Below are 12,053 nucleotides of genomic sequence, written 5' to 3' on the forward strand. Positions count from 1 at the left end.
ACTACCAACTGATACATTTAAATAATCTTTACCATTCAGTGATAACAAGCAGTTTTTTTACATTTTATTCAGTTTATTTTATGATGTATTTAAATGAGTAGTTATTGTTGCAAACTCCATTAGAATATTTTAATTGAGATTAGTTTTGGAATAAGGGAAAGGGGGATGTGATTAAAAAATTCGGTTCAATTTTTCTCATTTGAAATTTCATAAATAAAAAGAAAATTTCTTCAAACATTTATTTTGAGAGGATTAATATTGAACAGCATAGTGAATTGCTCTTAGAGAAAACAAAATTTTTAGGTTCATTAGAACACATTCATTCTGTGTCAGAAACCTATGCTGTGTCAACTATTTAATCACAATCCAAATTTAGAGCTGAATCCAGCTTGAATGCTGTGTCCATACTTGCCCCAACCGTTCAGGGTTCAACCTCTGCGGTCGTATAAAGCTACGCCCTGCGAAGCATCTGGTTCTGTTTTTTAATGCTGCAAACTAAAATATAGAGGATTTGTAATTTAGAATACCATTTTTTCTGTTTTTTAATGCTGCAAACTAAAATATAGAGGATTTGTAATTTAGAATACCATTTTTTCTGTTTTTTAATGCTGCAAACTAAAATATAGAGGATTTGTAATTTAGAATACCATGCAGGTTTACTATGCATTGGCAAGTTGACAAATTATTGCCACCTAGAACATTATTTTTTGGCTGTTAAAGTATTGAAATTTAATTAGCCTTTATTACTTCTAATGTCAAAAGGTATGATGTTTGTAACCTCTGTGTTTCCTGGAATCTTCAGTTTCCAATGCAATGCAATATAACATAGTGTACTATTACAGCTTTCCAATATCTTGCAATGTTCTAACTGTAACTTGATTCTCTGTTAATATACATGATATACATGATATAAGCAGGCTTTCATTGATTATTCCAGGAAGAGCTAATATATAATTATTATTTTACAGTTTTACAGACACATTAATGTTGTTTTTCAATATTACTTTACAATTTTCTAATATAACACCATGACTTGATGCATTCTTTGGCAGATATTCTCAATTAACTAAATCTACAGAATTTGTATTTTGTTAACAGTTTTTCAATGACACAAAATATTCCTTTTCTGTTTTATTGTAAATTGTTGTCTTAGATATGATACTCCGACATATTAAATATATCCCATTTTACTGTTTGTGCCAGTAAATTTGGGTAACAGTTTTCAATGACACAAAACATTGTCATTCTGTTTTTGTTTTAATTGTTGTCTATATGATACTCTGACATTATCAAATATCTTATTTTACCATTCATGCCATTGTGACCATTATTAAATGTCATCTAAACATCCATTATTACCATTAGATTTTACCGTTTCCTAAGTTATGCCATAGTTTGATATAAGACAGAGACCTATTATTGTCTTCCAACCAAAATATAATGTCATATATTACCATTCATTCCATTATCATTGATTATGACCGTGCATTAGTTTTTACTGTTTCCAAAGTTGTGCCATGGTTTGATAGAACACTGAGATCCATTATTGTTTTCCAACCAAAACATAATTTGTAAAATTATGGAAATCCCTAATGTCTCTTTTAGGCCATAAATAGTTAAATAACCATCTTTTGCAAGTCTGTTAATGTTGTAAACATTGTATTTATGACATTTTTCCATTAATGTTATTGTATAATGGAATGCCATGTAGTTGTAAAATATTCATGAATTTTCGTAATTGTTTTCCATTAGAAGTACAATTGTTTGCTTTCATGATTGAACCAGGTTATAGGTACTTTTTATTATCTTTGTTTTCGAATTGAGGTATTAAGCTTTATTAAAACATACCAGTCTGTCTGTCTGTTGACATGTCATACAGGAAGTATCATTCTATTTGGTCTAGTGCTATATGAGATTACATGTGCAATTTATGTTTAAGAAAAAAATGATTATCCTAAAGACACACATGAAATATGTTCCACTGGACATTAAAGGAACCATCATGCAATTGAAACGCATATATTTTCTTTTCGTAGAGTTTTTCAACTTGAAATAGAAATGAAGGGAAACAAAAGTGTGGGGGGGGAGGGGGTTCACATGTGTCAACAACTTCATAATTGTTTCACTGATTTGAGAGGAAAATTTCTACACTAGCATAATACATAGATAACCTATTTGATTTTAATGCATTTTTCTTTTCAAAATTGTCTTACACAATAATGGAAGGTATATCCATCAAAACATTAAGACACTTCTGTTTTAACCACCAGACAGGTGATTTTAATGAAATCTCCAAGAAATGTGAAAATTTAAATGCTGGCAAAAAAATCCTTTATATTTAAAGTTTCAGAATTTTCATTTTGGAGTTGATTTCAAATGTAAAAAAGGGGAGACAACGTCTCACTGTACTGTTGATTACAAGACAAAATTTCAGTAGCTTGCATGAAATAGCCTATACATATTTCATAAACCTCTTGTATATTGTTGATGCTGATCTCTATTAATTTTTTGTTAAGATATATGACTTTCAAGGACTTCTTTTATGATAAAACATTTTGTGAATCTTGTATCTTTGTTGCTGCTGCTTATTTATGTCTCATTAATGCTGTATGTTTGAAGGTTACATACATGATGGTCTGAATGGGGTTTAAGGAATAGAGAGTTAGGGGTAAAATGTTCAGAAAACAAGACAGAATAAAGAAAAGAGAAAAAAGGGAAAAAATCAAGAAAAGAGTATGAATATGAGACTGCTGAAAAAAATGTAAAAAAAAATTAAATTAATTGGCAAAATAATTAAGATTAAAGAAAAGTGGTATATAGAATTAACAAATATTTAAAGAAGTGAAAGACCCCCCATGAAGACCCTCATGCATGTTACATCAATTTTACAGAATTTTTGTCACATTATTTTAGTTATGGATTATGAATATATGCATACACCATTAAACAACAGATCTAAAACTCTGTTAAAATAATACATTACATAACTACAAAGCTTATTTACGTGAGAAAACACATATAAATCCCTAATGTACAATTCATTCTCTCTGATGTTTTATTTTCTCTGGCTGTAACAGACAATAATCATCAGATCTCTATATTTATCATAGAACTGACAGTAAGCTATTAATGATGCCTTGCTTACTATGAATGATATCCCCAGAGGACAAAGCTTAGGTCTTATATCATTGGAGTTAAATCTTATTTTTTTAGAACCAAGAGTCTCTAGATATTTTAAGGAAATGTCATATGTTTTAATCATGTTTTATTCCCTCATTATTTCCTTGTTATTGCATGTATATATATATATATATTTTGTTTGTGACTTTAAAATTTCATTTCAAATATGAGAGAAGTAGAAGAGAAGTGTTTGTAGACCCCCTTCTTTTTTTTTGAAGATCAATGCTTTTGAATGGGTGACATCTTGGGCCCCCTTCACTTTATACCGGGTTGGAACTCCCTTCTAAAAATGGCTGGATTCACCCATTTTATTGAAGAAATTAGTTTTTAATATGGACTTATGATGCATGAGGGTAAAATCATTTATATATTTGATAGATGAATAAGATGATCATACGGTTAATAGATTATGTTCATAATTATGCCTACATAATATGAATGATATTGTTTCAGGTTGAATTATTCAGACATGGGCCTTATAATGTTTTATCAAACTTTTCTTTTTAAATTTTTGATAGATGAATACAGGTTTTAAATTTTTGATAGATGAATACAGGTTTTAAATTTTTGATAGATGAATACAGGTTTATGGATGATGTATATAAATCTATTGGTATCTTTTAAATAATATTTTGTATTGTATTTTTTTAGAGTGAATAATGAACATGGCCTCAACTGTCCTCTTTTATGTGTTTTTTTCCTACATTTAGATATTTGATCTATTTAAATGTGATGGATTGGGCTCCTTTTGTCAGTGTTATGAAAAGTATTTTGTTGTTGTATGTTTTAGAGTGAATAATTTTTCTGTGACCTATAAATTAAGTTTTATTTTTGTATTTTTCGATAGATGATTATTTTTTAAATGATGAATTATTTTCTTAATGTGTACATTAGTCTGATGAATTATATAAATATTTTTTATACGACCGCAAATTTTGAAAAAAATTTCGTCGTATATTGCTATCACGTTGGCGTTGTTGTCTGCGTCATTGTCTGCGTCGTCGTCGTCGTCGTCCGAATACTTTTAGTTTTCGCACTCTAACTTTAATAAAAGTGAATAGAAATCTATGAAATTTTAACACAAGGTTTATGACCATAAAAGGAAGGTTGGTATTGATTTTGGGAGTTTTGGTCCCAACATTTTAGGAATTAAGGGCCAAAAAGGGCCCAAATAAGCATTTTCTTGGTTTTCGCACAATAACTTTAGTTTAAGTAAATAGAAATCAATGAAATTTAAACATAATGTTTATGACCACTAAAAATAGATTGGTATTGATTTTGGGAGTTTAGGTCCCAACAGTTTAGGAATAAGGGGACAAAAAGGGACCCAAATAAGCATTTTTCTTGGTTTTCGCACCATAACGTTAGTATAAGTAAATAGAAATCTATGAAATTTAAACACAAGGTTAATGACCATAAAAGGAAGGTTGGTATTGATTTTGGGAGTTTTGGTCCCAACAGTTTAGGAAAAAGGGGCCCAAAGGGTCCAAAATTAAACTTTGTTTGATTTCATCAAAATTGAATAATTGGGGTTCTTTGATATGCCGAATCTAACTGTGTATGTAGATTCTTAACTTTTGGTCATGTTTTCAAATTGGTCTACATTAAGGTCCAAAGGGTCCAAAATTAAACTTAGTTTGATTTTGACAAAAAATGAATCGGTTGGGTTCTTTGATATGTTGAATCTAAAAATGTACTTAGATTCTTGATTATTGGCCCAGTTTTCAAGTTGGTCCAAATCTGGGTCCAAAATTAAACATTTTTGATTTCATCAAAAATTGAATAAATGAGGTTCTTTGATATGCCAAATCTAACTGTGTATGTAGATTCTGCATTTTTGGTCCCGTTTTCAAATTGGCCTACATCATTTAAGGTCCAAAGGGTCCAAAATTAAACTAAGTTTGATTTTACCAAAAATTAAATTCTTGGGCCTCTTTGATATGCTGAATCTAAACATGTACTTAGATTTTTTATTATGGGCCCAGTTTTCAAGTTGGTCCAAATCAGGATCTAAAATTATTATATTAAGTATTGTGCAATAGCAAGTCTTTTCAATTGCACAGTATTGTGCAATGGCAAGAAATATCTAATTTCACAATATTGTGAAATAGCAATTTTTTTTTTAATTAGAGTTATCTTTCTTTGTCCAAAATAGTAAGCAAGAAATATCTTATTGCAAGATTTTTTTTTAATTGGAGTTATCTTTCTTTGTCCAGAATCAACTTAAATCTTTGTTATATACAATATACAATGTATATTCACTTTTTACTACCAACTGATAAATTTAAATAATCTTTACCATTCAGTGATAACAAGCAGTTTTTTAACATCTTAATGTTTTATGATGTATTTAAACGAGTAGTTATTGTTGCAAACTCCATTAGAATATTTTAATTGAGATTAGTTTTGGAATAAGGGAAAGGGGGATGTGATTAAAAAATTGGGTTCAATTTTTCTCATTTGAAATTTCATAAATAAAAAGAAAATTTCTTCAAACATTTTTTTGAGAGGATTAATATTGAACAGCATAGTGAATTGCTCTAAGAGAAAACAAAAAAATTAAGTTCATTAGAACACATTCATTCTGTGTCAGAAACCTATGCTGTGTCAACTATTTAATCACAATCCAAATTTAGAGCTGAATCCAGCTTGAATGTTGTGTCCATACTTGCCCCAACCGTTCAGGGTTCAACCTCTGCGGTCATATAAAACTACGCCCTGCGAAGCATCTGGTTATATTTTCAGTGTATAATTTTTCCATGTCCTATTAATTATGTATTTTTATCCATCAATAAATTAATTTTTTTCAAATGATGAATTATTTTTGTATTTTTCAGAGTGAGTTATGTTTCCATGACCTATATACATATTTTTCTATGATGATTGATTCTTTTTAAGGATGAACTCTTTTTGTAATTTTCAGAGTAAATAATTTTTCTGTAACCCATTAATTATATATATGTTTTGTTTTTGTATTTTAGATGGCTGAATTGTTTAAGAGATGAAATATTTTCTTAAAGTTAGCCAGTTTTATAAAAAAAAAAAAAATGTATTTTTTAGAGTGAATAATTTGCCCATGGCCTATGGGTTATACATATTTTTTTATATTTTTCAGTGTATAATTTTTCATTGTCCTATTAATTATGTATTTTTTTTTCTTCAATAATTGAATTATTTTAAATGATGAATTATTTTTGTATTTTTCAGAGTGAATAATTTGCGCATGGCCTATGGGTTATATGAAGGCATAGACACAAAATGTACAGAAACTAAAGGTTTTGATGAGTTAGCAGAATTATGTAGACAAATGATGAGATCTATAGAAGTCAAAAGAACTCTATGGGCAGCTATTGTAAGTAAGATACAAAGGGGGACAACTCATTTAATAAATAAATGATATTTTATTAAAAAAAAATTGGACAGCAAATCAACAGAAAACAAAATAACAAAAACTACACAGGACTGGTCTAGATTCTAGTTAGATTTATATGTTGCAAACATTACTATATTGTAAATACATACATTTATCTTTTAAAACTTATAAAACAAACATCCTAAGAACTGCATAATTTTTGAACCTGCAAGAACTTTCTATGAAAATATGAACTCTGAAATCATTTCAATGCTCTGCTTTGGTTTATTGCAATTTCCTTCAATTTTGCTTTGGTATATTTTTCCCTGTGATTTTGTTTTTCATATTTGATGTTGCCTTGTTGAATATGGAGATTTTGTCAATGTTTGAACTCATGGATTTAGTTTGTCAGCTTAATCTTATCTCAAGATTATCTCCCTTTGATGAAAATGTAGGCAGGAAACTCACTCTCTGTTTTGACATGTACTTCAAGAACCATACATTTATATACATAAAAAGAAAGTTTTGGCTCACAACAAACAGCAAGCTATGAAGATCGCTAAAAATGAGTAGTATAAAACCATTCATAAGGGTAAACCAACGGTCTAATCTATATAAAAAAACAAGAAATGAGAAACATTTATGAACCACATCAACAAACTATAACCATGTTGCACTGAACATCAGTTTTCAGACTTAGTCTCTTTCAGTATCTTGCTCCACAGATGCACTAGCCGTGCTAGTAAATAATACGATCATGATGGTTTAGTCAATACAAATCCAAAAGCAGTTTCCTTTGTAATCCCACACAATACCAATCCTTTCAAACCTTTCATTTATATCAGACACTATCAAGTTTCTTTATTCCCAGAGAAACGATAAATGAAATCAACAATCGTAATTGAAATGACAATCAAAACTCGGCTCGGAAACTTTCAATTGATGGACTCTTGTTTTCCCTACGGAGGATTTGGTTCTCTACATGTTCTGTAAAGTTCTGTATGAAATTGAAAAGAAATAATTGAGGCAATTGGGAAATCTTGCTGAGATCTGCAGATCAATATTATTGAATGAACAGTAGTAAAACGGCTGGAAGTCAAAATTCTGTCAATTATTCAGTCAAAGTTTGTTTTTGTAAGATAATTCTCTCACAATCATAGGATTGAATAATAAAAGATAGAAACTTAATTGAGATTGCAGAGTGAATCAATTTGTATGTTATTTTCTTGCGTTTTTTTTAAATTTCTGGTAAATTCTATATTATTTTATAATTATCAATATAACAGGAATAGAAAAGATGTGGAACATGACTGTCTATGAGACAACTAGTGCTATCCACCCAAGTCCAAATTACATAGTTGAAAACAACTATCTAACATGTATAGGTCAACATTTGGCCTTTCAGAAAATAGCAAAACCTATACGGTATAGCAGCACAGCAAACCTTAAATATGAAGCCAAATATGTTGACCATCATGAACTATATTATTATTTAATATTAAAAGAAAATGTATTATAATTTTGTTTTCTCTTTCCAGGTTAGTAATGCATCATGTGACTTTCACAATGAAAATCGTGTTTTACTGAATCGTACACGGGAGAATTTCGTGTGGCACGACATGCCATCAGGGTTCGGCTGGATACATACAATACAGTGCATGGCTATGCGAACGTAACAAATGTTACATACATACATTCTTGCAGTACAATCCTGATTGTGATTAATCAGAAAAGTGATTGCCTTATTTCATGATTGGATTATTACATTAGATTTAACCATGACTGTTTTATTTTTCATTGCGTAGCATTCCATATGGATAGAATTCAGTGTGGAAAACACTATGAAGACAATCAACCAGGAAAAGATAATTATTCAAGCAATCAATAATATACAGTGCTTTAAATGATTTGGTTATGATAACATTATGTGACAACCCAATAGAGAATAGCATTGAATTTTATGGATAAGGGGACATTTAAACACTGAAAAAAGTTTAGTGCAACCAGGTCAGTCTGAACTGGCCTTTAAGTTACATTGGTTATAATTGTTTCCATTTTGTATGTTATTAATCAGTTTTAAATCGGTAGAGTTATTCCTCCTTTTAGTCAATCCTTAGCTTTTTAGACCAAGAAATTAATGCAACGTTTTTATTGATGACTATAACGTGACTAAGTGCATACTTTCACAATCGTTTTTATCAATTACCACATTGCATTGAAGTTTTAATTTTTTGCATCAGTAAAGTTAGGCAACATTCATTATCAATTCTATTGAAATGGCATAAATAATTTAATGTTTTCATTGATGATACAAAATTATAATCTGCTCATATATATATTTTTAGCTGAGAAAGAAAAATAAAAGGACCTACAAAAATAAAATATCATGAATATGAAACAGACTATAAAAGTCATTCAAGAAAAATGTGTAACTGATAGTTATCACAGTCTTAAATTGTTTTTTAACCTTTGAAGTCAGATGTAAGGGGAAATAACTCATTTCACAACAAATTTAAGGATGGGCGATTTTTTCTTTTTCAATCAAAATTATATAGTATCAGTGAATAATATTTTACAGTTCATTTGGTGAATTTGATAATCAACAATTAATGAATGGCTATTATTTATTTTGAATTTATTGAATCATAAAACTAATTTTTGACTCTTTACATTGAATAATCCGCAAAGCGGATTATGTAAAATGTGAAGAGTCAAAAATTAGTTTTATGGTTCAATAAAATCAAAATAAATTATTGCCATTCATTATAAATAAATTTCTATCAAAAATAAGGCTCAAAGAACTTTTTATATTAACAATAACAACGTACACACATGTTGGCGTATGAATACACAACGTCAGAGTGGGCGTGTCGCCATCAAAATTGACAACATTGAAAATAAAACTAATAATTTTAACCAATCAGAAGACAGTAAACACACCAAATTTATTTATTCTGGTATACACCAAACTATTAAATATTTTAAGATTGAAAAAAAGAAATCAGTGATGAAAAATGACATATCAAAATTCACAATCTTTGCTTAATAGAATAAAAAAGACAATCTGCAAGACAAATAATATTGTTATGTGGCAAAATTTCAGATTCAAATGCATTCTGGGTAATTACAAAAATTTGAAATAAAAAAGTGGAATCGAATTAGATTATTTTTTAAATATTTTTTTGTAGTGCTTTGTTCTCTATAATTACAAAATAACAATAGCATATTTGTAATTGTCCTGTAGCTTTAAGGAAAATTAAAAACTGACAATAGTTCTCAAATTTTGGTACCATAGTGCTTATGATTAAAATGTATATATATATATATATATGAAAATATTGGTTGTATGATGAAAGTAAGCATGTATGCTTAAATCGTTTGTAAATTTAATTAAGAAAAAAATATAGATAATTATGTACAATGCTTTCTTATTTAGTTCCTCTTTGTTATTCTTTTCAAGTTCTAATATGTTTTTCGTCTATTGTTCTAGTCAATTTATTTAACTCTAAGATAGATCCTGACATGAGCATGGAACTACAGCATTATTTGATCATATTTAATATGTTTAAACTTGTAGTTAGGCTATAGTTCAGATTGATTCTGCAATTTCCACCAAAAAAAAACATCACCAAATTTTTTTAATTTTGAACAATGGGAGATAACTCCAATTAAAAATTGAAGAAAAGTTTTATACTATGTATAGGTAACAATCATGTGTAAGTTTTTAAATATATAAATAAAGACCTTAAGCAATCAATAATCAATCAATCAATCATAATAGTGAGTGTAAAAGATAATCTTAGATTCTGGGAATTGAAATGGAGACTATGATTAATAAAAAGGCAAAAGATCCTTAGGCAAATCTTTACTAAGGAATTATGTTTGTGAATTTTTCTTAAAATAAGCATAAAATATCATCATATCATATTTATTGTTACATTTTAAAACAGTAATAATAAAAGTCTTTATATTTTAAGTAGCTTGTAATGCAGTAAGTTGTCTAATTTAGCTGTATTGGACAACTTTTATTTAATATTTGCAAGTTTGTTAGACTTTTTGAATTACTGCTGACCTTAAACCATGTTGAATGGGACCAAAACAAATGTCTTGAAAAGGAAACATTCACTTTTCTTATTGTTGATTTAGATAAAACCATGAATTACAGTGGTGGATCCAGCCATTTGAAAAAGGGGGGGGGGGTTCCAACTATGTCACTATTCGAATACATTGTCAAAAAAAAGGGGGGTTCCAACCCCTGGAACCCTCCCCCCTGGATCAGCCACTGAATTAACCTTTGCAATTACTTTATTTTTAATTTTGATTCACAAAAAAAAATCACTATGCAATTTGATGGCCTTAGAGGTTTGTATTTTTGGGTTATTAGACATCCAACATTTATACCAATTCAATATAAGATGCCACAGTGATTTTTATGCAAAATATTACACTAAAAACAATAGAAAGTGTATTTATTTTTTGGTTTTAAAATCTGAACAACTTTAAATGAAAAGATCTTTTATTTCACACTAATTCTTGAGTCCACATTTGTGGGGACCATGTAAAACTTTGTATAAAGTCTACTTCAACAATGTTTTCATTTATTTGTAAATTAAAGTGATTTGTGTATCACATATATATGTATGTACTGTTTGACTCTATTGTTGTAATTGGTTCATATTTTTGTTTTGTATTTGTTACTGCTCTTTATAATTGTTTTCAACTTTTATTTGTTAAAAGATATTTTAAAGCCCTTTTTATACGACCGCAAAATTTGAAAATTTGTTCGTCGTATATTGCTATCATTTAAAGAATGAATCTTGTGATGATGTAAAGGAAGGTAACTACCCACAAAGAGAGTTATCTTGCTCTTTATTTCCCAAAAGGTAAGCACAAATTTCTTTAATATAAGTAGCGCCTTACAGAGAAGTTTCTTTTATAAGTAATGGGATTAACTGATAAAGAATTTAAGGTTTTAGCATCAAAAGTTATTTCCCTTTATAATCAATTTGTTTAAAAAGTATGTACATCACAAAGTACTCTTCTATCAAGGGGAGATAATTAAAATCTATAAAGGGAAGTAATCAACACAAAACCAAAAGTATGACTTGTTTGATGAAGGTGTTTGATACCGGTAAAGTAAAACTGCTTTATATTTGTATTTTATACTTGTACAGTAGCAGTGTGTCTGAATGCTATATCTGTGATGTCACCTCTGTAATTATGCACAATTTTATCATTGTATAATCACATCATTCATATTATCATTTAAACCATGTAACAGTTTCTTTGAAATATTTGTCTTTAAGTTTTTATGTTTTGGAATCATTGGCTATTATGACAACCCTCTTATAGTACAATACACACAAGATGATTGATCAAACATTGCTCTTTGCTTTTCACAGTGAATAATACTGATTGTGACTGATTTGTACTAAAATATCTATGTACAGTGAAACCTGTTTAAAAGGAACTTGTTTATGGACTTAATATTTTATTCTGTTTTTACAGATGTCCCGTTTCT

At 28.9% G+C, this 12,053-nt stretch overlaps 1 protein-coding gene across 1 annotated transcript in view; it reads left to right on the forward strand.

Annotated features, from left to right (window-relative positions):
- LOC134690632 (uncharacterized) overlaps window positions 1-9,133 on the forward strand; it is a 53,038-nt gene extending 43,905 nt beyond the window's left edge. The window contains exons 3-4 of the mRNA XM_063550608.1: window positions 6,388-6,532; window positions 8,071-9,133. Coding sequence (XP_063406678.1) covers window positions 6,388-6,532; window positions 8,071-8,208 — 283 coding nt within the window. The 3' untranslated portion in view covers window positions 8,209-9,133. The remainder of the gene's footprint in view (window positions 1-6,387; window positions 6,533-8,070) is intronic.
- The last annotated feature ends 2,920 nt before the right edge of the window (window positions 9,134-12,053 follow it).

The sequence above is a fragment of the Mytilus trossulus genome, chromosome 11 (assembly GCF_036588685.1).
Source record: "Mytilus trossulus isolate FHL-02 chromosome 11, PNRI_Mtr1.1.1.hap1, whole genome shotgun sequence".
NCBI lineage: Eukaryota > Metazoa > Mollusca > Bivalvia > Mytilida > Mytilidae > Mytilus > Mytilus trossulus.